Source organism: Nycticebus coucang, chromosome 10 (assembly GCF_027406575.1).
Source record: "Nycticebus coucang isolate mNycCou1 chromosome 10, mNycCou1.pri, whole genome shotgun sequence".
Taxonomy (NCBI): Eukaryota; Metazoa; Chordata; class Mammalia; order Primates; family Lorisidae; genus Nycticebus; species Nycticebus coucang.
The window spans coordinates 106,735,095-106,761,803 of NC_069789.1; the positions used below are offsets into that span (position 1 = coordinate 106,735,095).

A 26,709-nucleotide genomic window follows, 5' to 3' on the forward strand; every position below is an offset into this window, starting at 1 on the left:
TTTTTGCTCAGGCTGGTCTCAAACTTGTGAGCTCAAGTAATCCACCCACCTCAGCCTCCCACAGTGCTCAGGTTACAGGAGTGAGCCACCATACCTGGCCAAGGAAAGAGATTCTATACAGAAATATATAGTTTAACCACATTCTTTTTAAAGTCCTTGTCCACATACTCAAATTTTTACTGTGGATACAAAAATCAGTGCACAGATTATTAAGTACCTGTCTTTTAAAATTCATAAGCATTTTTGGCTGGGTGGGGTGGCTCATGTTTGTAATCCTAGCACTCTGGGAGGCTGAGGTGGGTGGATTGCTTGAGCTCATGAGTTTGAGACCAGCCCGAGCAAGAGAGACTTTGTCTCTACTAAAAAGGAAAGACTGACAGAACAGGATCACGTGAGCCAAACAGTTTGAAGTTGCTGTGAGCTATGATGCAGGACACTATTCCAAGGGTGATAAAGTGAGACTCTGTCTCAAATTAAAAAAAAAAAAAATTATAAGCATTTTCAGATTTTACTAATATAACTTTTATTTTTTTTTGTAGAGACGGAGTCTCACCTTATCACCCTCGGTAGAGTGCCGTGGCGTCACACAGCTCACAGCAACCTCCAAATCCTTGGGCCTAGGCGATTCTCTTGACTCAGCCTCCCAAGTATCTGGGACTACAGGCACCTGCCACAATGCCCGGCTATTTTTTTGTTGCAGTTTGGCCAGGGCTGGGTTTGAACCCGCCACCCTCAGCATATGGGGCCGGCGCCCTACCCGCTGAGCCACAGGCAGCGCCCTATTTTTATCATTATTTTTTGAGACAGAGTTGCACTATGTTGCCCTCGGTAGAGTGCTGTGGTATTATAGCTCATAGCAACCTCAAACTCCTGGGCTTAAGTGATTCTTTTGCCTCCCAAGTAGCTGGGACTACAGGCACCTGCCACAATGCCTGGGTATTTTTTGTTGTTGTTGCAGTTGTCATTGTTTAGTTGGCCGGGCAGGTTTGAACCTGCTAGCTTGGGTGCATGTGGCCAGCACTCTAGCCACTGGCGCCACCTTTTTGTTGTTGTTGCACTTGTCATTGTTGTCTAGCTGGCCCAGGCCGGGTTCAAACCCACCTGCCTCAGTGTCTGTGGCCAGCTCGCCACCCATGGAACTACGGGTGCCACTAACTTTTTTTTTGTTTGTTTTTTGAGACAGAGCCTCAAACTGTTGCCCTAGGTGGAGTGCCATGACATCACAGCTCACAGCAACCTCCAACTGCTGGGCTTAAGCGATTCTCTTGCCTCAGCCTCCCAAGTAGCTGGGACTACAGGTGCCCACCACAGCGCCTGGCTATTTTTTGGTTGCAGTTGTCATTGTTGTTTGGCAGGCCCAGGCTGGATTCGAACCAGCCAGCTCTGGTGTATGTGGCTGGTGCCTTAGTGGCTTGAGCTACAGGCGCCGAGCCAAATATAACTTTTAATGACTAAATGAATGAGCAAAGAGTAGCACATCAACTGATTGAAAAATTAAATCTTTTTCCCAAATACATTGACAACTCCTCATTTTCTTTACTCTAATTAAAAGAATGGTGGTGTCCCCAGTGGTTCTTTGGTTTGGGGAATGTCCTCCCTCTGCTTCTTTCACATCAGTCATTTCATTCAGTCCCAATTCCCAACCATCCAAATGCATGTTCTATTGCAGGATCAAGTTGAAAAGGCACTGTCTCTTCAACTGGCTTGAGAGCTAAGACATAGCTGTTTCTTCTTCCACTTTGTCCTATTGTGGGTTTTCTGGTGCCCAATAAGGTGTGAGCTCTGGGTGAACGCCTTTCCACATTTGTGGCACACATATGGGCGCTCCCCAGTGTGAGTCCTCTGATGCCGAATGAGGTGGGAGCTCTGGCGGAAGGCTTTTCCACAGTCCTGACATGAGTAGGGCTTAGCTCCAGTGTGAGTTCTCAGGTGCTGGGAGATGGCTGAGCGATCATTGAAGGTCCTCCCACACTCTTGACATTCAAATGGTCTCTCTCCAGAATGAACTCTCTGATGCTGTGTAAGGGAAGAGCTCTGAACAAATCCTTTCCCACAGTCTTGACACACATATGGCCTCTCCCCAGTGTGGATTTTCTTATGCACAGAAAAGTATCTTGGGTTCCGAAACATTTTACCACATTCACTGCACCTGCAAACTTGGCTCCCCTTGTGAATTCTTATAAATGTAATCTGCTTAGCACTCCGGCTGAAGGCTTTCCTACAACCACTGCCTTCTTTGGCCTTTTGTCTTTCACAACGATTCTGATGTTTTATATGTGAATTATGTTTGTTGTTCTTAACCTGTGAGCCACGTTTGTGCAAACGTTTTTTAGGAGACACCTTCTGGAGCAAAACCTGACTTGTGTCAAGACAAGTGTTTGCCTGGGACTTGGGGTTTTCACAAGGCTCCACCTGAGGGAGGACTTTTTCCAGAGCAGACCCCGCTTGTTTCAAAACTTTGTCTGGGACGTTTAGGTCCACATGCTGCAAGACATCTCCCAAGGTGGAAGATGTGGCACAATCCCTTGAGAATTCTTGTACTTTCAGGCTGTGGGCTGGTTCTCCCTCAGGAATGTCAGAATTTGGAGTTAACTGCTTACTTTCCGGTGTAGTCTCCCATCCTGAAAGAAACAAAACATGTGGATAGTACAGAAAGTGCTAGGATGGACTTGACAGCATAACATGCGTACTTGTTCAAAATTCAGTTGTTTTTCCAGGTTGAGTCATGTAATCTGGGGAGTGACTGAAAAGCAGTGAAGCAGCAAAGAGAGGAACACTGAGTTTAGTGAATATGGGGCAGTGCAAGGATAGACTGTGGCCTTGGCTCTCCAAGGTCATATTCTCTCATTCACACAGTGCGGTCAGTCTGTCTCTCTTCATTCAGTGTCCCACCCTTCCATGTCTAGAGTCCCAGTTAAAGACCCAGGATGGATCAAAGGTGCCTTGATGGCATAACCAGTCCTAGTTCTCAGCCCAGAGAAGGGGAAACCCCAACTCAAGAGTCCTTAAGGCAGATCAGCCCTAGGAGAGGGAAAAGGAGGGTTTGGCCTTACCCACAGAGACCAGGTGCCCGAATGTCTCCAGCATCACATCATGGTACTCAGTCCTTTGTGTTGGGCCTAGCAGCCCCCACTCCTCCCGTGTAAAGTCCACAGCAACATCCTGGAAAGTCACTGGTTCCTGTGAAGTCACATGTGTTGTCTGTTCAGGAGGGTTCTTAATGGGGGCAGAAGAAAAGCTGGCTGAGTATTCCTTCAAAGCCCAATGTGCTAGGAACTCTCCTGCTTTGGGGATTTGTTTAGAGATACCCACTTGTGGCTAAAGAGGTCTACTGGGTCCCTTTCTCCAGGAACCAAAGCTCCTACTTCACAAAGAGCCACAAGTATATGCAAGCTATTCCCCTTTACCCACATCTGTATCTACCCTGCCCTAGGTTGACAACTTCCCACTGCAGAGCCTTGTAATAATACTACCTTCCCACTTGAGCTAGAGTAGGACAGTCACTCTGGCTGTGCTATGATTGGTCCTTTCTGCGAAGATGATATCACCTCTACTTTGCTTTGCTTGGATGAGAGGCATCTTGCCCACATGGGACATAGCCTTCCTGAGAAGGAATGAAAGAAAGCAGACCCATGAGACTGGAGATGGTCAGAGATTCTTTCCATCACCTGGAAGCACCTGGATGCAGCCTTGCCTTAAGTCTAATCCAGAATATATGAAAGCCAATAAATTTACTTCTATGCTTGAGTCAGTGTCAGTCACTTGCAAATAATTCTGACCAATGCCACATATACACTCTTACCCTGATGGTCAGCAAGACAGGACCTACCTGTGTTACCCAGACCCTAGCTCTGGGTTATTCAGAAGCAAATCCCAAACATGCATGAACACCTAAGTGTGCATTTCTGAATGATGAGGGCTCTCTTACTCTAACTGGGATATAAATGTCCACAAACCCTGGCCTGACGTTGTTCTCTCTCTCAAGTCTATGGAAACATTTGGTCAGTCTCCTCCCTTGTCTCATGCCTCAACTCCCAGGTCACCATGCCCTCTCTATAGTGATGCCACTGTGGCTAGAGGGCAGGGATTCTCTTCACATTCAGGTTGCTTCAGAGTCCAGAACAGACCTAAGAGCTGAGATTTGGAATGGCTCAACCTGTGGAAAGCCTCAAGTGTGGGCCTGCTTCACAAGGGATGCTGGGACCAGAAGAGGGTGATTTTCCCCACTCACCTCAGGCAGGGCCATCTCTGGCTGGATGGCTGTAGCCTTCTGCTGCTTCTTTTCCTGCTGGGCAGGGACCTTGAGACAGCAGGTGGGGTCCTGTGAAGGCTGGGCAGGTGGTGCTGGGAGGACATCAGTAGGTGTGGTCATCCTCCAGAAGGGCAAGGGCAGCCTATCTCTGCTATCGCACACCAGCATTCTGCTACACCCTGTGATGTCTCTGGACCTGCCTTCTCTTCTCCCAGGCTCAGTCCCTCCAGTCTTTTCAAAGTACTTGTCTGCCCACATTTGGACGGGTATAAGATGCTTTACTCTGCACAGGCCACAGGGAGCAATGTTCCCACTGCTGAGACTCCTGGTCCCACTCTTTCCCTCTCTAGGGACTATCTTCGGCTCCAGCCCCAATGAGATGGCTACCTCATGCTTTCTGTGAAGCTAAGCTCCCATTTCTAGCATCCAAACCCTCCACCCTGCCCAGGTGGGCACTCCTTTCTTCCATCACTCCTGCCACCTCATGGTCTTCTCCAGCGTTCAGGATATGTACCAATCTTGACACAAATTTCTTGAACTTTCTTCCACCTTAGAAAACAGGCCTATCTGGCCCCATGACCCCTCAACCATGGCTCCTTCCTGTGGTCTTCTTTACATGGCACCACACATTTTGCAAGCTTGTATCATACTGGCTCCCCTTGCAACATCAAGGAGCTGATGTAACCTAGCCTGGCCAGTGATTGAATCTGGGATGAACACAGCCCACAACCAATCAATCAGAGCCAACAATCACAGCCCACAACCAAATAATTTGGAATGTTTGGGAAAGAGAAATTCCACAATGGGAGGACCCACAGAGAGATAGACTGCCTGTGGGTGAAGCCAACCAAGGGCAAAAAAGGTGACATATGGGAGAGAAGATGAGTTCTGAGGACACTATGAGCTCCTGGGTTCAGCTGTGTCTGATGGTAGGTCATCCAAGAAGTTTTTCAATAAACTTTCCTCCTCCCTGAGCCATTCTACGAAAGGGTTTTGTGGCAGTCACACCTAAGAGTCCCAAGTGATGCGATCATCACTGAGAGAGGGATTCTGAGGGTTTCCTGGAAGACTTCTGTTTTCTGTGATATTAATTGATTTCATCCACTTGTGAGGTTAAACACAGGATGAACTCACTGACTTGGATATCAGGAACTCCACAGCTGTCTCCTTGGTAGCTGTATTTCTTTCTCTCTCTCTCTCTTTTTTTTTTTTGATACAGAGTCTCACCTGGACAAGACAGGTAGATTGTTTGAGCTCAGGAGTTTGAGACCAGCCCAAGGAAAAGCAAGACCCCCATCTCTAAAAACAGCCAGGCCCCATGCGCCTGGGAGGCTGAGGCAAGTGGACTGCTTGAGCCCAAGAGTTTGAGGTTGCTGTAAGCTATGATGCCAGGGCACTCTACCTAGGGCAACTAAGTGAGACTCTGCCTCAAAAAAGAAAGAAACTTATGCTACAAAGAAACACATTGAATAATGTAATGTTTTATCCTGGGTTGTTTTTTGAGACAGAGTCTCACTATGTCGCCCTAGGTAGTGTGCCGTGGAATCATAGTTCACAGCAATCTTAAACTCTTGGGCACAAGTAATTCTCTTGTCTCAGTCTCCCAAGTAGCTGGGACTGCAGGCATCCGCCACAACACCCAGCTACTTTTAGAGATGGGGTCTTGCTCTGGCTCAGGCTAGTCTCGAACTCATGAGTTCTGGCAATCCACCCACCTTGGCCTTCCAGAGTGCTAGGATTATAGGTGTGAGCCACTGTGCCCGCCAGAACCTATATTTCATTTCTTACTGCTGGTGTAATAAACTGCTGCAAACTAGGTGGCTCAAATGAGCAGATTTGTTAGCTCACAGTTCTAGAGACATAAGTCTGGTATGGTATGTACCTCACTGGGCTAATATCAATGTGTCAGCAGGGCTGGGCTTCTTTTGGAGGTTCTAAGGGAAAACCCATTCCTGGCCTTTTCTGTTTCTAGAGGCTATCTAGGGCCATGTATCTTATGGCCCTTCCTCATATCACCCCTTCTTCTGTCATCACATTTCTCTGACTGATCCTCTTGCCTCCCTCTCTTAAGAACCTTGCAATGGGGTGGTGCCTGTGGCTCAGTGAGTAGGGCGCCGGCCCCATATACCAAGGGTGGTGGGTTCAAACCCGACCTCCAGTCAAACTGCAACAACAACAAAAAAATAGCTGGGCATTGTGGCAGGTGCCTGTAGTCCCAGCTACCCAGGAGGCTGAGGCAAGAGAATCGCCTAAGCCCAGGAGTTGGAGGTTGTTGTGATGCCACGGCATTCTCCTCTTAAAAAAAAAAAAAAGAACCTTGCAATGACATTAGACCCATCCATACAATCTAACCTATCTCATATCTCAAGACCCTCAACCTAATCATATCTCCAAGATCCCTTTGTCCCTGTTAATAGATGTACAGGGTGCAGGAATGAGGACACCTTTGTGACAACTGTTCTGAAGACCACAGCACCCCAAACTCTGCATCTGCTTTCCCCACCACAGCTTCTCCAGGTTTACCTGTTCTTAGAATCCCACCATCTCCTCTATAGGATTCCTCCTTTCCCCTTAATCATAAACATCAACCAGTTAATCATTCATTCACGTCAGAAACATCTTCTGTATACCTATCAACATGGAACATGGAGGTACACAATGCACAATGCAGAAGCATCCATACTCTGTAAAACTCACATGCGTGCTCTCTCCCCAGCCAGCCACCTCTCTTGGGAGGATGGGCAATAGCTCAAAGTAGCCACTATGTTTATACTCTCCTTTCTGTCCTCTGTTCATCACCCACGATATTCAGCATGATATATTTCTGCTTCTTTTTTTTTTTTGTCACTGCTTGATATTTCAAAGCAAATTTTTTTTTTTTTTTATGAGAGAGACAGTCTCACTCTATTGCTCAGATTAGAGTGCTGTAGCATCTGACTCGCTCACAGCAACCTCAAACTCCTGGGCTCAAGCAATCCTTCTGCCTTGGCCTCCCAAGTAACGGAGACTACAGACACCTACCACAGCAACTAGATAATTTTCTCTGTTTTTTTGGTAAAATGTACTCTCACTTTTGCTTAGGCTGTTCTGCAACTCCTGAGCTTAAGAGATCCTACCCCCAGAGTACTGGGATTACAGGCAGGAACACCTGTACCTGTCTCAAGTCTCACTGCGGCCCCCGCCTTCAGAGCTCAGGGATCAATTCCCACTGCTTTATCTTTTCTATATCTTTTTTTTTTTTTTTTTTGTAGAGACAGAGTCTCACTTTATGGCCCCTGGTACAGTGCTGTGGCCTCACACAGCTCACAGCAACCTCCAACTCCTGGGCTTAAGTGATTCTCTTGCCTCAGCCTCCCGAGCAGCCGGGACCACAGGCGCCCGCCACAACACCCGGCCATTTTTTGGTTGCAGTTTGGCCGGGGCCGGGCCCGAACCCGCCACCCTCGGTACATGCGGCCGGCACCCCACCGACTGAGCCACAGGCACCACCCTATCTTTTCTATATCTTTAGAACAGTACGCAAAGCACCACAGGGCCCTCACAGGCTGTGCCAGCTCAGTCCCCTGCTCCCTTCCTGTACCAATCTACCCGATTTATCCATGATTTTTGCACATACTGTGATCTATGCTATCTTAGGCCCTAATAAGCAATGCTCATTCTTCCTGCCTTTTCTTTACATGGCCAGGTGTCACCTCCACTGACTCAGCCTCCATGAGCTCCAAGAGGACTCTCAAACTCATCGTGATCCCACCATCATCACATGCACATTCATTTGTTAAATTCCTGTCTCTCCTGCTAGACTGCAGGCTCTGAGAGCTCAAGACTTTTGTTTGTCTTACCAAGTAATAAAGGAATCGTGGTACAGCAGGGATCCCAAATGGAAAAAAAAGAAGCACTTTATCTGGATGCTTTCAGTGGAGCCCCTGGAGGGCTCCTTGGAAAATATAGTGCTGGAACCTACCCAGGGATTTCAATAGCTCTGACATGGGGAAACAGATGTCTTTGGTCTGCATAGAGTGTGCACTACCCTTCCCCTGACTCTCCCAGGAAGCCTGAAGTTCTCTCTCCTGCAGAGTCCTCTAAGACACCCACATGGAGCAGCACACCTACCCTTCCACTGCACTCACCTTCCTCCTCAGATATCCAAGTCGCATCCTCCACCAAGGCTGCCACCTCTTCGCAGTCCTTTGGGTGCTGTGATTCCACCCACATCCGGAGTTTCCCAGGTAGTGCACCCAGGAACTGCTCTAGCACCAGCAGCTCCAGCATCTGTTCCTTGGAGTGAACATCAGGCTCCAGCCACTGGTGACAGAGTTCACGAAGGTGGGTGAGGGCTTCTCGGGGACCTACCACATTCTCATAATGAAATTGCCGAAATTTCTGACGAGCAGCCTCAGAATCAGCTGGATGCTTGCCCAGCTGTTGTACTGGCTCCTTGAGAATGTCAGGACTCAGGACCCCATCTTTAGCATAGAGAGCGCGAATCTGGGCATTCCGGGCACCAGCTACCTCCTGGTTCAGTGTGAGGACCTCAACAACCTCAATGTTCATCAGGGGATTCTCAGCAGGAAGAGGATCCAATTTAATTTTGATCTGAGGCCCAAGATATTCTGTAGAGCAAGACAAATGGTCAAAAAGCATATGGGAAGATGCTCAATATCATTACCCATCAGAAGAATGCAAATCAAAATCATAGTAAAATACACTTTATACCTACAATAACGGCTTTTATCAAAGATGGACCATAACAAGTAAGAATGTGGAAAAACTGCTAGACCTACAAACTCCTGGTGGAAATACAGAATGCTGTACCACTTTGCAAAATACTTTGGTAAAACCTCAAAAACGTAAGTGTAAAGTTACATATAACCCCCCAACTCTCCATCTAGTAAATATTCCTAAAAGAACTGAGTATTTCTATTTTTTTTTTTGCAGTTTTGGCCAGGGCTGGGTTTGAACCCCCCCACCTCCGGCATATGGGGCCAGCGCCCTACCCCTTTGAGCCACAGATGCTGCCCCTGAACTAAGTATTTCTTTTTTTTTTTTTTTGTAGAGACAGAGTCTCTCTGTACTGCCCTTGGGTAGAGTGCTATGGCGTCACACGGCTTACAGCAACCTCTAACTCTTGGGCCTATGCGATTCTCTTGCCTCAGCCTCCCGAGCAGCTGGGACTACAGGCGCCCGCCACAATGCCTGGCTTTTTGTTGTTGTTGTTGTTGCAGTTTGGCCAGGGTTGGGTTTGAACCTGCCACCCTCGGCATATGGGCCTGGCGCCCTACTCACTGAGCCATAGGCGCTGCCCTGAACTGAGTATTTCTTACAGAACAGAAAGCATATACATACAAAAACCTGTCTCAGAATGCAGTATTATTCATAACAGGACATCTGTGTTATTTCCCTTTTTTGGCCATCAATTGACGACCATATAAAGAAACTGTGATCCCCTTGTACGACAAAATATCTGGTAACAAGAAAAAATCAAATGATAGGCTCAGTGCCTGTAGCTCAAGCAGCTAAGGTGGCAGCCACATACACCAGAGCCATTTGAATCCAGCCTGGGCCCGCCAAACAACAATGACAACTACAACCAAAAAATAGCTGGGCATTGAGGCAGGTGCCTGTAATTCCAGCTACTTGGGAGGCTGAGGCAAGAGTCACTTAAGCAAGAGTTGGAGATTGCTGTGATCTGTGACACCACGGCACTCTACCCAGGGTGACTGCTTGAGACTCTATCTCAAAAAAAAAAAACAAAAAAAACCAACTGATACATGCCACAACACAGATGAACTTTGAAAACATCATGCTAAAGTGAAAGAAATCAGATATAAAAGGCCACATTATTGGGGTGGCGCCTGTGGCTCAGTGGGTAGGGCACCAGCCCCATATGCCGAGGGTGGTGGATTCAAACCCAGCCCCGGCCAAACTGCAACAAAAAACAGCCGGGCATTGTGGCGGGTGCCTGTAGTCCCAGCTACTCAGGAGGCTGAGGCAACAGAATCACCTAAGCCCAGAAGCTGGAGGTTGCTGTGAGCTGTGTGATGCCAGGGCACTCTACTGAGGGTGACGAAGTGAGACTCTGTCTCTACAAAAACAAACAAACAAACAAAAAAAGCCACATTATTACGTTTATATTAAATAGCAAAACCCAGACAAAAGCTTGATTAGTTATTGCCAGGAGATGGAAGAATTGAGGGAATAGAAAGGGGATTGCTAACTGACATGGGTTCCCTGCCAGGGTGATTAAAATGTTTTGCAGTTAGATAGTGGTGATGGTTCCAGAACCTTGTGAAAATATTTTTAAAATCCCTGAATTATACACTTTAAGAGCAAACCTTGGCTGAGCGCCCATAGCACAGTGGTTATGGCACGGCCACGTGCACTGAGGGTGGTGGGTTTGAATCTGGCCTGGGCCAGCTAAAAAACAATGACAACTGCAACAAAAAAAATAGCCGGGCATTGTGGTGGGTGCCTGTAGTCCCTGCAACTTGAGAGGCTGAGGCAAGAGATCTGTTTAAGCCCAAGAGTTAAAGGTTGCTGTGAACTGTGACCCCACAGCACTCTACCAAGGGTGACATAGTAAGACTCTGTCTCAAAAAAACAAACAAAAAAAGTAAACCTTCCGGTGAGTTACCTCTTTATATAGCACTTTATTTTTTTTTAATTACTAAAACCCTTAGTAATTTCTTTTTTTTTTTTTTTTTGAGACGGAGTCCCATTATATTGCCCTCGATAGAGTGCTATGGCATCACAGCTCACAGCAACCTCCAACTCTTGGGCTTAAGCAATTCTCTTGCCTTAGCCTCCCAAGTAGCTAGGACCACAGGTGCCCACCACGACGCCTGGCTATTTTTTTTTCCTTGTTGTTGTAAGTTGTCATCATTGTTGCTGTTTGGCAGGCCTGGGCCGCATTTGAATTCACTAGCTCCACTATATGTGGCTGGCTCCCTAGCTGCTGAGCAACAAGCGCCAAGGTGAGGAGCTGTTCTTCATTTCTCTACAAAATGTCTGCCTCAGGGGCAGCGCCTGTGGCTCAGTCGGTAAGGCGCCAGCCCCATATACCGAGGGTGGCGGGTTCAAACCCGGCCCTGGCTGAACTGCAACCAAAAAATAGTCGGGCGTTGTGGTGGGTGCCTGTAGTCCCAGCTACTTGGGAGGCTGAGGCAAGAGAATCACTTAAGCCCAGGAGTTGGAGGTTGCTGTGAGCTGTGTGATGCCATGGCACCCTACCGAGGGCCATAAAATGAGACTCTGTCTCTACAAAAACAAACAAACAAACAAAAAAAAACAAAAAAAAGTCTGCCTCAAAAGTTTAGTCTGTTTTCCTTCATATTCAGATAAAGGTTAAAGACATTTTAGCCCTTGCATTTAGCCCTGGGTACCAACACTGGATGCCAGAGAGTGTTTGTTCCCTAGACAAGAGGCTCACATTTTATACAGGTCTTATAAAGCAAATATGGGAGGTGAGAGTAAAACAAACTAGTAAACATCTGTTTTACTACATTTATATACTTAGGTTACCAAACCTTTAGGTAGGGCTTGTATTCTGTATAAAATAAAAAATAGGATAAGGTTCGCTCCTGTAACTCAGTGAGCAGGGTGCCAGCCACATACATTGAGGCTGGTGGGTTCGAGCCCAGCCTGGGCCTGCTACACAACAATGACAACTGCAACCAAAAAATAGCAGGGCATTATGGTTATGGCGGGCACCTGAAGTCCCAGCTACTCAGGAGGCTGAGGCAAGACAATCACTTAAGCCCAAGAGTTTGCAGTTGCTGTGAGGCGTGATGCCACAGCACACTACCTAGGGTGACATAGTGAGACTCAGTCTCAAAAAAAAAAAAAAAAAAAAAAACCCCAAACAAACCCAAGATAAAACATTACCTTTACATTATTCAATATGTTTCTTTCTACCATAAGTTTCTTTCTTTTTTGAGGCAGAGTCTCAGTCACCCTAGCATCATAGCTTACAGCAACCTCAAACTCTTGGGCTCAAGCAGTCCACTTGCCTCAGCCTCCCAGGCACACAGGGCCTGGCTATTTTTAGAGACAGGGATCTCGCTTTTCCTCAGGCTGGTCTCAAACTCCTGAGCTCAAGCAATCCACCTGTCTTGTCCAGGGTAAATTTATTTGTTCTGTTAAATAAAGTGAGGGCTAAGGCAGTTAATTTGCCTGAACAGATTACATTCAGAACATCTCCACTCATATGAGTCCTCTTATGCTGAAAACAATGAGGACTCCTACTGAAGGGGTTCCCATTTTGTCATTCACAGGGCACCTTGCCAGTGACTTCTATAACAACTGAAGCATTCCCAATACTGATTACATTCTTAGGGTATTTTAGTATGACTTCTATGATGCTGAGTAGGAGAGATATGCATACAACTTTTCCCACAGCAATTAAATGTTATCATGATTTCAGAATTCTCAGACAGAATCACTGCCTGTAAGAACTTTTCCAGTATGAATTCTCTCAAATCTGAGTTATGCCAGAATCTTTCCTGATGTGATATTACTGAGATTTTTTTTTCCCTGTGTGAGTTCTCAGATGCTAAAAAACTCATGAAAAGAACTTCATTCATAGTCTTTGAAGGTTAATCTCCCATGTGAGTCTTTCCTTAAAGGACAAGCTGAGCTGAAAGTGGGCTTTATTCCATCCTGTTTTTAGATGAGTTATCTTTTCTGTCAAACAAGTGTATTCCACTCATTTCCTACAGTATACATATATGTTCACTCTATGGTCTATGTGATTCTGTCAGGCTACATGAAGGATGGAATCTACAGAAGCATCTCTCTCTTTCTTCCAATTAAACTACTTCTTTCCTTAAATTATTTTTTTGCAAAAATTTAGATTTGAAAAGAATGCCATATTCTTATTTGTAGAGCTCATTTCCTACTAAATGACTTGACAAGTAAAAAATGTTAAATTCTTGTAGGATTTCCTATGAGCATAACCTTTATTAACAGTCCCTTCGCTGCCTTGCTTCCCTAATGACTAAATCTAATCTATATTTCAAGTATTCTACCCAATAGCCACACAGAGCAATGGCTTCTTAGGGTGGACACTAAGTGAAAGCTGAAGTGTGACTGCCATCAAATTTACTTCAGCACAATTTTTATCTTCACAGCATCACTCCCCATTAAGTGCTTTCTTGAGAATATGGCATTTATCGAATTTTCTTTCTACTTCAACAACCAGGGCCTAGGCTGTCATTCTTGTGAACAGAGAAAGCTGGAAAGGTATATAAGTCGAGTTGACAAAAAGGCCCAGCTTTGAATTCACTTCCAGTTCTGTCCATTAATGAGAGATAGCCATGCCAGTGGTGGGATGAAGAGACCTCTGTGAGGGATAAATGTCCAGCCAACAGTAAAGGCTGCCATTCCAAACATGTTTTTATGTGCTGACTGGATCTCCTTCTGAGGTCCAAATGGGTGCACTCAACTGGCTTTGCAAACCTCTTTATTATTATTATTTCTAGAAGTATAGAGCCTTTATTTATTTATTTTTTAGAGACAGAGTCTCACTGTGTCGCCCTCAGTAGAGCACTGTTGTGTCATAGCTCACAGCAATCTCCTGCTCTTGGGCTTAGGTGATTCTCTTGCCTCAGCCTCCTGAGTAGCTCGGACTACAGGCACCCGCCATAATGCCCGGCTATGAGACAGAGTTTCACTTTGTTGCCCTCTGTAGAGTGCCACGCATCACAGCTCACAGCAACCTCTAGCACTTGGGCTTAGCTGATTTTCTTGCCTCATCCTCTGGAGTAGCTGGGACTATAGGCACCCACCACAACACCTGCCTATTTTTTTTTGTTGCAGTTTGGCCAGGGCTGGTTTGAACCCGCCACCCTTGGTATATGGGCTGGCGCCCTACTCACTGAGCCACAGGCGCCGCCCTGCAAACCTCTTTAGATGTCTCTTACTTCCTTCTCACTCAAACTCTTTATTAACAGAACCAGTCAAGACATGTGATAGTTCAAAATCAAGGCAAAAGCTGTGACTTTGTAGTGTTAGTGTAAACATTTTGTTTAAAATTATTTGAACATAAAAAGTAGACTGGGCGCCTATAGCTCAATAGTCAAGAGTGCCAGTCCTGTGCAGCAAGAGTGGCAGGCTTGAACCAGGCAGGCCAGGGCCTGCTAAACAAATAAACAAACAAAAACCCCAAATACACAAAAACCATGTACTTCTACCCCTTGAAAAAGTCCATGTGTTTACCAGCTCTCCTTGGTTAATGCCAACAATTCAGAAGTAAATTTTCTCCCTTATCACATTTTAAAAATAAGATAATGACATATAAGAAAGAATGTACAGATGGTCTTCTATATCCATGGGTTCTGTATTTGTTGATTCAACCAACTGTGGACTGAAATGTATTGGGGGAAATCAATGGATGGTTGTGTCCATACTGAACATTTCCAGAATCTTCCCCTTGTCATTATTCCCCAAACACCACAGTATTAACAACTACTTTACTGATCATTTACATTGTATTAAGCATTATGAGTGACGATTTGAGATTGATTTAAACCATATGAGAGGCTATGCATAAGTTATATGCCAGTACTAAACCATTTCATATAAGTGACTTGAACATCTGTGGATTTTGGTATCTTGTGTGAAGGTTGGTCCTGGAACTAATCCCACATCGATATTGGGGGACCATTGTATGTAGTAAGTACATGTTATCAATAATCACAGGAACTCACTTAGTCTTCCTTTCACTTATGAAGAATTCTTGGCTGCTTTTTCTTCACCATCCTCAACCAATTACTCACCTAGCCCCACTGAGTCCACTCATGAATCACCTACACTTGCTTCTCCCCAAACCTGCTCTTACTCTCAAGCCTGGTACTAGGACCTCTCTCTTAGGTGCTACTGTGGTTGCCCTGCCCCATGCCCTTATCACCAAGGTGTTATAGTACCAAGATGTTACAGGTGTTTCTTATAATTGCTGAGTGTTTCCAAGCTTAGCTCTCGCTTCTCCTTTCCTTAAAGGCATATGGTCTACTACAGTGCTGTACCTCAGTTCTTTCTTCACAAGCCACCCAAAGGGAACCGTGAAAAGGTATGTCTCACCCCCTCTCAAGAATGCAAAGCAGTCCCCTCACAGCCAATGAGACCTTGATTATGCCAAACCACATGCCCCTCTTTATACTTGTTATCTACTCCTAGCCCACTGGGCAACTTACTGTTCTTCAGAACGCCAAGCTCTTTCCCATCTCATGGTCACTACAAATGACATCTCCAGGTCTGGAAGCTCTTTTCACCAACACTCTTGCATGTTGGCACACTTATTTTCCCTTATTGGCTTAAATCTCATCCCTGCAGAGTCTCCCTTCCCTAGAGTAATTTCTTATAGCTCTCCCCTTTCCACTGAGTTCTTTTACTTTTCAGTACTTACTACAACTTATTCTATCTGTGCTATCTGCTTATAAACAGCCATCAAATTGATTATGAACTGTATGGTGGCAGGCTTTAAGTTAGGCTTTAGTTTCTCACACAAGTGTTTAGTATACTGCATGGGACAGAAGAGACCCTCTGTAAATATTTGGGAGGTGAGAGAAGGAGAGGAGAGGAAGGAAAACATCTAACAAAGAACTCTGTGACAAATCAGAGATGATCTGGGCACCCATCATCTCAGGCACAGAATACAAGAGCTCCCTAACTTCAAAGAACTTCCCCTCACACAGCCTCTAATTCTGAGACACCACCCCTCAATCTGTCACCTGTGAAACCAGCTTTCCCCAGATGTGTAGAACCATAGGCACCCACAGTGTCCCACAGAGCAGCTACCCTTTTTCCCCGAAAACAAGACAGTGTCTTATTTTAAGGTGTGCTCCCAAAGACGCGCTAGGTCTTATTTTCAGGGGATGTCTTATCTTTCCTGTAAGTAGGTCTTATTTTCGGAGGATGTCTTATTTTCAGGGAAACAGGGTAGATTTAGGGAACTATATCCAGAAGTACATGACCTGGAGGTTTCCCACACAGGATATGGGACTTAAGCTCTAGGGAGGATGAGACACTAACTCGGCCCATCCAGAGTAATCTAGAACCATAAAGACCAGAAGGGACATTAGAAGTCTAGATGATCAAGGTTGAAACCAATGGGCAGACAGACACAAAGTGCTTGCATTGCAGGGTACCTTGTAGAGGACGTATAGTTTGGTTACCTGTGCCAATGGGTAGAAACATTTTCAGTGAAGGGAAGAGAAAGGCCTCTGAATGTGGAAAAGAAAAAAAAACATCGAGATGTCAAGCTAAAACATGGAAAAACCTGAAATTGAGTTGAGAAAAAGAGGAAGAGGAGTCACAGAGACCACACCCCCACACCCCCATTCTGTGTTGAACAGTTCATCATCAAACATGGGGGCCAGATACAGATTTCACAGCTATATAAATTGTAGTAACTGTAAGTGGGTAGTTCCAGTGGCATTTGAATCAGAGCAAAGAGAACAAAGAGAAGGCAAAGCATCCAGTGTGCTTTCTAGCCAGCACACCTTGATGACAGAAAAGCTAAAAAAAGATAGCAAAGAAAAACCCACCTCCCTAAAGTAATTTATCAGCATTGACATGAAAAAAAAAAAAAAAGTCAACAGACTCCAGCTACACATTACACTAAGGTACTTCTATGTCTATTATGTCCCCATGCTAACTGCTTAAAGGAAAAAAAATCCCTATGACCACCCTGGCAGGTTCTGGGTGGGAAAGTGGGGATATTACTGATTTTCATTCATTAGAAAAGACTAGATGACTATTTCTTCATCCAGATAAAAACTGTTTTGAATCAAAGCAGAATCCAGTGTCATGTGCATCAAAATCTGGAAATCAGACATCCACTCTTCACACTCTCAGCTTCACAATGCTTTGGAAGCTCATGTGAATACAATTACATAACTTCTTCCAAAAAGTAAAAACAATTAACATCCAATGAACAAAGAACATAATCAGTAAACAGTGCTGAAAGAACCTGTACCCCACACCACATGTCAGAGGAAATGCCAGATAAATTGAACCAAAAAACAAATTTGAAAATACTAGAATACTACAAAGTATGCGTACTATTGGCCTACATGATACAAAACCTAGAACAGGAATAAAAGTACACCTGAAAAAAAAATACTTGAAATTATAGAACTTCTGTAGAGATACTACATAAAGATAGAAGGTCTGGAATATAGTATTTCAATATTAACATCCAGAAAATATTAATTCCCACATATAAAAGGAGACAAACAAGGGAAAATACATAAACTCACAGAAGAAAAAAATGCCAAGAGTATATAAATTTATAAAACATGTGCAACTCTGGCAGCTGTGAGGAAAATGTGAACTAAACCTAATATGCTAATTTTTTTTTTACCCATCAAACCCACAAATCTTAAAAAAAAAATTAAGGCTCGGCACCCATAGCACAGTTATGGCACTAGCCACATACACCAAGACTGGTGGGTTCGAACCAGGCCTGGGCCAGTTAAACAACAATGACAACTACAACAAAAAATAGCCAAGTGTTGTGGCAGGTGCCTGTAATCCCAGCTACTTGGGAGGCTGAGGCAAGAGAATCACTTGAGCCCAGGAGTTTGAGGTTGCTGTGAGCTGTGATACAACGGCACTCTACCAAGGGTGACATAATGAGACTCTGTCTCAGATAAAAAAAAAAAAAATTAAAATTCCCCTGGTGATGGAGAGGGCAAAAAGCACTCATGCGCCTGGGCTATACATATTTTACAGTATTTTAGATGGCTATTTATACTGAGTCTAGAAAATGATGTTTAAAATGATTAAAGATTACATGATGTTCAGGGTTACACCCGTAGTCCAGCCACTCAGGCTGAAGTGGGCTATGCCTAGCACTACGCTCCAGCATGGGTGACACAGATAACCCAACTCTAAAGATCACATGGCACTTAGCTCCAGGAAGTCCCACAACGCTGTTTAATACTAAAATTATTTTATTTGGGGGATATATAAGCCTCTGAGGGTAACTTCAATTCTAAGGAAAGTTTTTTGTGGACCCCAATGTAAACAATAAAAGTTATGTACTTTCAAAAAAAAAAAAAGATGGCTATTTATTGCTACCAGATTTTTAGCTTACACTTTATAGTCAATCCTGCAGTTAACTGGTATCAACTGTGTTTCTTGCACAGATAACTGATGCACCTAGCATTGCCACCACACCTGCTAAAGCAGCCTTACTTGTGACGTTGTGCCCTAGGTCCGCGTGACTGTTTGCCTCTTTGGATTCAGTTCAGGGAGAATGTAACCCAATTTATGGCAAGTACATCAAGCTCCAGTATCCAAAAAAAAAAGAAAAAAAAATCCAGCCTACAGAAAAACTTGTATGTGCAAAAAACTGTATACAAGCAAGTTCTTTCCAATAACCAGAATGTCTACCAAGGGAAGAGAAGAAAAATAAAATGTGGACTACATTGAATCTGTTAAAGAGTGAAGCAGACCTGTCTGTATTGAGTATAATACATCTCCAAAACGTCTACATAAATTTATACACGTGCATTAAACCCATAAACAGAAGTCTGGCTGGGGACACACCAGACTTAAAAATGATTACACGAGGGTGAGGAATGCAGACAATGAATGGAACAGTGTGAGGGAGCCCCTACTGTCAACACATAAACCACCTGCCATTAGCGACAGGTTCACTTTCAACCAAGTAGGACACTAACTTTGGAGCCAGAGAAAAGCTTGGTTCTGCATGTCTGTGGTTACTTATCATATCACTCCACCTGGGGACTCAAACCTTCTCCAACTCTTTTCCAAAACATTGGTCCCAGACTAATCAATTGATCCATTCCCTGTGAGGTCTTCCCATGTGCCTAGTTCTCACCTGGAAAGGTATCTTGAGGAATTCCTCTCTCCAACGGCCAGAATTCTTCTGCTTCCTCTAACTGAGATACCACATCTGGCTTGGAAAGCTGATGTTCTGCTCAAAGGAAAAGAGACAGGACTTGCAGGGGTGGTCTGTTTGGGAGAAAATGCTGCCCTGTTGCTGTACAAGCTGTTTCCACCTTCCTCCCTGTGATGGCATGACGTAACTTCTGATGACCACAATCCCATCCATCCCCTTTGTTGGCCCAGTTCCAGTCACTCACACAAAGGGAGATGGGTTAGCTGAGACTTTTGGGAAAAGCTTGTGTTTTCTAGTTAAATGCAAAGCTGTGAAAAAGAGCAGGCCAGAGCTGCCCCCTTCCCTTATTGCTGCCTTGAATGCAGAATTGTTTGAAGCCACAGCCATACAATGACTAGCTAGAAGATGGAAAGGTTCACAATAGCCAGAGATGCAAGGGATTAGGTTCTTTGATGATACACTTGACCTGGTAGAACATTCTATATCCTCTGTAATTCTTGTTATAAAAACAGGAATCATACACTACTGCAGCTGAAAACATCCTTAACAGACTCACATGCCTAGTACTCACGGGCTCTGAGCAATGGATTAGGCAGTAACAAGTCCTTATCCTACAGGTGAAAAATTACACTTGCTTCCTCAGGCTCCAGGGCCATAACACTTCCACTGTGATCCCTGCAGTTTAAGCCCAAGTAGACACACATTTCACACAAAGCACAGATCTTTATTGACATAGAGGCCAGCCTTACCCACTGAGACCAGGTTGCTGTAGTTCTCTAGCATCACTTCCCTGTACAGAGATTTTTGTTCGAGGTCCAGCAGTCCCCACTCTTCCCCGGTAAAACCCAGTGAAACATCTTCAAAAGTCACTGGTTCCTAAAATCCAGATTTTTGTTCAGCCAGGGCATGTCCTCATCCATGGCAAAGAAAGACAAAGGAGGATGACAGAACCCGTGAAAGCACAGAATGGTCTACAAGATGATGAGCATCTTGGGAGTCACATCCTGAGATTCTGTGCCAGTCTGAAACTCTGAGCAAACACTGTTTGACCCTATTCAGGTCACCAGACCTTGCTGGCATATGAAATCCTGCACATTTCTTATTAATCTGAGGATTGGAGTATGAGAATTCATAGGGAATTCCCTAAGCTGAATCATCACATGCAAGACTTCAGCCCAGGGCTCCAGGCTTGTAGCTCAGCAGCTAGGGTGCCAGCCACGACACTGGAGCTGGCGGGTTCGAACCTGGTCCGGGCGGGCCAAACAACAACGACAATTGCAGCAAAAAACAGACATTGTGATGGGCGCCTGTAGTCCCAGCTACTTGGGAGGCTGAGGCAAGAGAATCTCTAAAGCCCAAGAGACTGAGGTTGTAAGAGCTGTGACACCACGGCACTCTACCTAAGGCAACATAGTGAGACTATGTCTCAAAAAAACAAAAGAAACAAAAAAAAAAAAACTTCAGCCCCTACTGTTTCTTTTTTTTTTGTCCTCAAAACAGAGTCTCACTATGTTGCCCATGGTACAGTGCTATGGCCTCACAGCTCACAGCAACCTCAAACTCTTGCCTCAGCCTCCCACGTAGCTGGGACTACAGGCGCCCACCATAAGCCCGGCTGTTTTTTTTGTTGCAGTTGTCATTGTTGTGTCGCAGGCACGTGCCGGGTTCAAACCGGCCAGCCTCGGTGCACGTCGCAGGCCCTGTAACCGTTGTGCTACAGGAGACGAGCTGAGCCGAGCCCCTTCTATCTCATTTATTTTCAGGGATCCATCCGCTATTCTCTTTCCCTTTTGTTGCTAAACTGAGCTCATGTCACGTCTTGTTTGAAACCTCAACAGAAGCCTAATCCTTACATAGACCTGTCAATTACTCAGCTCAGTATAGATGAGAGTAAACAAATCACCTCAACCTGCCCTTCAGAATCACCCCCAATCTTGCCACTAATCTAACCACACCCCTTAGAATTCTAGCAAAGCAACCTGTGGACTGTCTCACGGCCAACCAACCCTTGCAGCTTCCTGAGGTGCTCTGGGGCCCGAGGAAATCTCACAGAAGGGGGTCTCTCCCCACCACACCCCCATAAAGGAATGGACTGAAAAGCTGAAAGAAGCCTCTACTCACACAGGACCAGGTCGTCGGAAGCCTGGAGGCCATACTTTTCTTCCTCTCAATCTGTCTGTCTCGGGAATGGGTGAAGTCCTGAGAAAACCGAAGTGGGGTTCAGGGGAAATCGCCAGGGAGCTCTCCCCATGTGTGCTCGCAACTTCCTGTGGCTTCATCCACAGGAAATGGCAAGTCCACCCTCACACAGGAGGAGCCCAGAATGTGTCAAAAGCCCACTCCCGCACGATTGGAGAGGAACCTGGCCAACAAGAGCGCGCTGTTCCCAGCTCCCACGTACCCGCGGGGGTCGTCCGCCTTCCCCAGGCCCCGTGCTGGCAAGCACAGTCGGCTCCCTCAGCCCTCACGCCCGGAGACCGCCGTCTCCCCTCGGGGTTCCGGGTCAAACACCACGTCCCACAGCACGTCGGCGGACGGCAGGCAGGTCTGACACCGGGCTCCCAAGCTCGGCAGGGCAGGGCCCCAGGCTGTGCCCGCTCCCGAGTAGCGACCCCACACCCGCCCAGGGAGCTCCCGTCGGACACGGCTCTCGAGCCCCACTCACCGGGTGCACACCTCACAATGGCGCCCGTCGGCCCCGCCGCGAAGTGCGTCAGCACGCCAGCCGGACTACAACTCCCAGAAGCCCCCGCGGCACGCCCGCGGCCTCGCCCCGGCGGCCATCTTGTTCAGCCCGCTCCGTGAGGCAGGCGAAGCCCGGGCAGAAAAGAGGCTCAGGGAAGTGGCCCCCAGCGGTGCAACTGAGGGGGGGCGGGGAGGTCTCTGGTGAGAGAAGCTAGGCTTTAGGTAAACAGCACTTCCGTGCGCGACAACCCAGGTCGAGAGAGAGTTGTCCTCCAGCATGTCGGCGACCCCTCGTGGGGCCGATTGGAAGCAGGAGAAAGGGAAGGCGCGGGAAGGGGGAGTCAAGCCGGAAGTTATGCAGTGGGCGAGGCTGCGTGGGCGGGGCTCATTTTGATATTGCTCTGGGGTGGAGGAAGGCCAGGCAGGTCCGGAAGTTCAGGGGCTGGGCCTAGAGGCCACCATTCCCCTTGAGTGGGAGGGCAGGGTCGGAGCGAATAACCCACTACATTTTGGGGGAGGAAGGTGGGACCAAGGGGATGAACTCGTGCGGGGGAGGGCTCATTGGTGCTGAAGGCCCGCCCACTTTAGACGACTGGGAGCTGGGTGTTGGGACTCAAATTCGCCCGGGCCGGGCCTACCCCGGGTGTGGGCGGGCATTCTGTCGACCGGAAGTGGGGAGGGAGCGAGGCGAAAAGTTCACCCTGGTTTTTGCGGGAGGGGAGGGGTCAAGAGGCGGGATTGACTGTCTCCCAGTCTCAGGGTGGCTGGGCCTGATTGTCCACGCAGTTGTAGGGAGTGGGTCAGGACTGCATCCATGGTATGTGGAAGGGGTGGGCAGGCCAGGATCCTCTGCTCAGCTCCTGAGGTCGAGTTTGCTTCTGGGTACCTGGTACTCATGTCCAGGAAGAGGAAGCTGGAGTTGGGAGTGGATGTGTAGTTTGCTGGTCTTCCTTAGGTCCAGGATGGTCTGTACTCTATTGGCTTTTTCAGGGACTGGCATGTGGTATTTTGCCTTCCCAATTTGTGGTCTTGTCTTCCTTGGGGCCCTAGCCTAGGGGCTCTGATTCTTACTGGGGCTCAGGGTCTGCTAATCTATCCTCGGTTTCTTTCTGTGCTCCTCTTCCTTGAGGTTTCTTGGCGTTTCTCAAAAGCCTTGTGCCTCCCTCTAGTGGTCCTGTACACTGCCTGCTAAATGTTTTTTTGGTTTTTTTTGGACACAGAATCTCACGTTGTCACCCTCGGTGGAGTGCCATAGTGTGGTAGCTCACAGCAACCTCAAACTCTTGGGCTCACGTGATTCTCTTGCCTCAGCCTCCCGATAAGCTGGGAATACAGGCACCCAGCTGTTTTTAGAGGTTGTGGGGAGGCTCTGGCTGAGGCTGGTCTCCAGGAGTTCTTGAGCTCAAGCAATCCACCTGCCTCAGCCTCCCCGACTGCTAGGATTACAGGTCTGAGCCATCGTGTGCCTACTAAACTTACAGGGATTGTTAATTTGGGGGCCAGCGTGGTTCACTCTCGGGCTACACATTATCTTAATTTTTGTTGCAATTAGTAAGTCTGTTGGGTTTTGTAAATTAGTTGTTTAGTCAGAGACCAGGCAGATGTCTTTTATTCTTATGTTTCCTTGGATTTTTCTTGGCTTTTGTAAATAAAATATATCCATTGATATTTCAACTTAAAAAAACTGAAGTTGTTGGGCGGTGCCTGTGGCTCAGTGAGTAGGGCGCCGGCCCCATATGCCGAGGGTGGTGGGTTCAAGCCCAGCCCCGGCCAAACTGCAACAAAAAAATAGCTGGGCGTTGTGGCGGGTGCCTGTAGTCCCAGCTGCTCCGGAGGCTGAGGCAAGAGAATCGCGGAAGCCCAAGAGTTAGAGGTTGCTGTGAGCCGTGTGACGCCACGAGGGCGGTACAGTGAGACTCTGTCTCTACCAAAAAAACAAAACAAAACTGAAGTTGTATAGTCATAGCTAGTGCGACAGAGCCATGTTAAATAGTCGTGTTTACTAACGATCATTCTTGTTTTGGATGTAAACGGGGATGTTTCTAGTTCTTAACCTTCATGTTTGATGAAGGCCTTTTACATATTGAGGAAGCAAGTCCCCTAGGAAATTATTTTAATATCTTTTTCTGTTTATATGGTATAGAGTAAAAACATTATTTATGGTTAAAGGTGGGTGCTTTAAAATAAGTGCATTATTAGAGATTGAATTATGAAAGCTATTTTGATGCAACTTTTAATAATTGCATACTTTTTCCTATTTGTCAAATTAAACATGCTGTTTACTGTAATTTGTAAAAAACATAATATCTGAACAAATGTTAACTATTGACAGGTAAAATGTCAGAAATGTTGTGCATCTTTTTTTGTTTTCAGCAACATTCAGTGCCCTGATCCCTTCTTCAAAGCCTTCAGGGCCAAAAGTATTTTGGAATTCACAATTATTCGGATGTTAGTAGGATAGTAAAGTGCATCCACCATGAGGTATATAACCTCCCTAATATGTCTGAGGTAATGCCTGGTCATCAAACACATGAGTATATCCTTGGCAAAATACAAGATTTACACTAGTTTGAAGAAAGACAAAATATAAATAACATTATTAGTTCATACATATTCTGCAGATTCATAACGGGAAAATTTTTCATTAGAAAAGGTTTTGGAATTTGAACTTGCAATGAAGGCATTGTGGATCATATAGGAAAATGGCTGAATTTGCAACAGTAGTTATTCAATTATAAAGTTTAACATTTAGTTTTCCTCATATAGTTTACACAGAAATGTCAGACTCTAACACACATCTCTGAACTTCTCAGAGCTCGAGAACTTCAGGTTGGAGAAGTATTAATATGGATAAATTAATCAGTGTTTTACCTGTAAATTATTAGCATCATAGCTTTTTTCCAGAAAAGAAGTTCTTTGTTCTATTTATTACTGCTACTCATTTATTCTTTGTTTCCCCCAACATCAAAGATAAGGTAACAGCAAGATAACCCACACTGGACATAGCATGTGGAAACGTGCAGAGTGTGAGCTCTAACCAGAGGCTGACCACAGACAGCCTCTAGAAAATGGGTTGCCTCAAAGAAGAATTCAGGAAGTCTTCAGAATGCAGCATAAACCAGTGAGGCAGGTTTGGAATAACCTAGTCCACACGTTTGCAACCTTTTCCACTGGAGTGTGTTTGGTTGTAAATAAAATGAAAACCTGGGCGGCGCCGTGGCTCAGTGAGTAGGGCGCCGGCCCCATATGCCGAGGGTGGGGGGTTCAAACCCAGCCCCGGCCAAACTGCAACAAAAAAATAGCCGGGCGTTGTGGCGGGCGCCTGTAGTCCCAGCTGCTTGGGAGGCTGAGGCAAGAGAATCGCGTAAGCCCAAGAGTTAGAGGTTGCTGTGAGCTGTTTGACGCCACAGCACTCTACCCAAGGGCAGTACAGTGAAACTCTGTCTCTACAAAAAAAAAAAAAAGAAAAAGAAAACCCAAATAATCAACATCGTCTCCTCACAGAATAGAAAATCTGCAAGGAGGTGGTTCCTGGTGCTGGTTTAACTGCCCACTGATGTCACCCAGGACTGGGCTCCCACTATCCTCAGTGTGATGGTGTTTTGTCCTTTCTCCACTAGGGTATGGACAAGGAAGAAGCCAACCAGCCATTTCCTGCTGGTCCTGAATACAACTCATCTCAGCATTTCTGTCTGCCCTAGGAAGTTGACCTTTTTTCTCTTGATGAAAATTAACTCCCATCTTTCTTCTTGGGTCTTGTTCCTGTTTACTCCTCTCTTCAACAACCATGGATAGATATACATCCAAAACAAAAGAAAGAAATCTGTTCTCAGCAATATTAATTTTAGAATTTCTGGATCTTCTTGTTAATGCAAATAAGATGAAACAAGTAAATGCTGTAACTGTTGGGAAAAAGACCTAAAAATGCACTTACTAACAAATAACATTAACATATTTAAAAAACTCAGCTGAATATTTTAAAAATCAATGAGATAAGCCAGGCAGAAAAAGAACTAAAAATGTACAGGTCAAAACACCCAAGCGCACACACAAAATCTCTATCACTTTAACACGGATTGCAAAAGCAATTCCTTTCAAAGTAGAAACTATAAACACAAAATATTTGAGATTAATCTAATAGGAAATGTGGAGGACTTATGTTAAGATACATTTTGGAAAGAATTACAGGTAAACTTACATAAATGAAAATGCTTACTGTATTCCAGGATGCCAAGGCCAATGTTCATCACTAGATATGATAAAAGTACAAATAAGATTACAACAGAGCCTTTTGGGCATCTTGGCCCTTGAACTTTGCTTTATACTTCCCTCCTTTCCTTCCCAAATATGAAGGAAAGAACTGGTAGCTATTTTTCACGAAAACAATTTGGGTTAAACTCACCTGAAGGAGAAATTCCTGCATAAATTACTATAGGCAGTCCCAGAGCTACAAACAACTATCCGAAGTATGACTTGCACTTAGAAATGGAGGCTGTTACATGTAATAGGTAAATGTACCTGTTCCAACTTACATACAAATTCAACTTAAGAACAGACCTACAGAGCCTGCCTATCTTGTTTATAACCTGGAACTGCCTGTAATCTGAAATTATGCTTTTTCCAATAAATTTAGTCTTAAAAGCCATCAGTAGCATACAGTTGTAATCACCGAACTTTGACAAGAAGGGATGGTGACAGAAGGAATCATTCTGTGATTCAGCAAGTTGGCATGATTTATTTTGGTAGGAGGTATGTGGGTTGTTGTGAGCAACTTTTTTCACCCAGAGGGGATTCTTATGCTGCCCACAATGAAGGTCATGGAATAAGTAGGAGATGGACCCATATCTGCCTGTGTAACTTGAATCCACCACATCTGGAGCTTGTTCACACATTACACCTTGGGACCTCT

General features: G+C 45.5%; 1 protein-coding gene across 5 annotated transcripts; it reads right to left on the bottom strand.

Annotated features, from left to right (window-relative positions):
* Positions 1-533: 533 nt before the first annotated feature.
* ZNF274 (zinc finger protein 274) lies at positions 534-22,405 on the bottom strand. 5 transcript variants are annotated; one of them, XM_053607407.1, is made up of 8 exons: positions 21,781-22,405; positions 21,237-21,314; positions 19,865-19,991; positions 19,095-19,190; positions 8,380-8,862; positions 4,232-4,344; positions 3,054-3,216; positions 535-2,621 (listed from the first exon to the last, which is right to left on the bottom strand). In XM_053607407.1, the coding sequence occupies exons 2-8, from the start codon at positions 21,267-21,269 to the stop codon at positions 1,696-1,698; spliced, it is 1,941 nt and encodes a 646-aa protein (XP_053463382.1). In that variant the 5' UTR covers positions 21,270-21,314; positions 21,781-22,405; the 3' UTR covers positions 535-1,695. The 5 variants fall into 5 exon arrangements, with proteins under 5 accessions (XP_053463385.1, XP_053463386.1, XP_053463382.1 ...); XM_053607409.1 differs by having other exon boundaries at positions 3,054-3,180; positions 21,781-22,403; XM_053607408.1 differs by lacking the exon at positions 21,781-22,405 and adding an exon at positions 21,517-21,770.
* Positions 22,406-26,709: the final 4,304 nt, after the last annotated feature.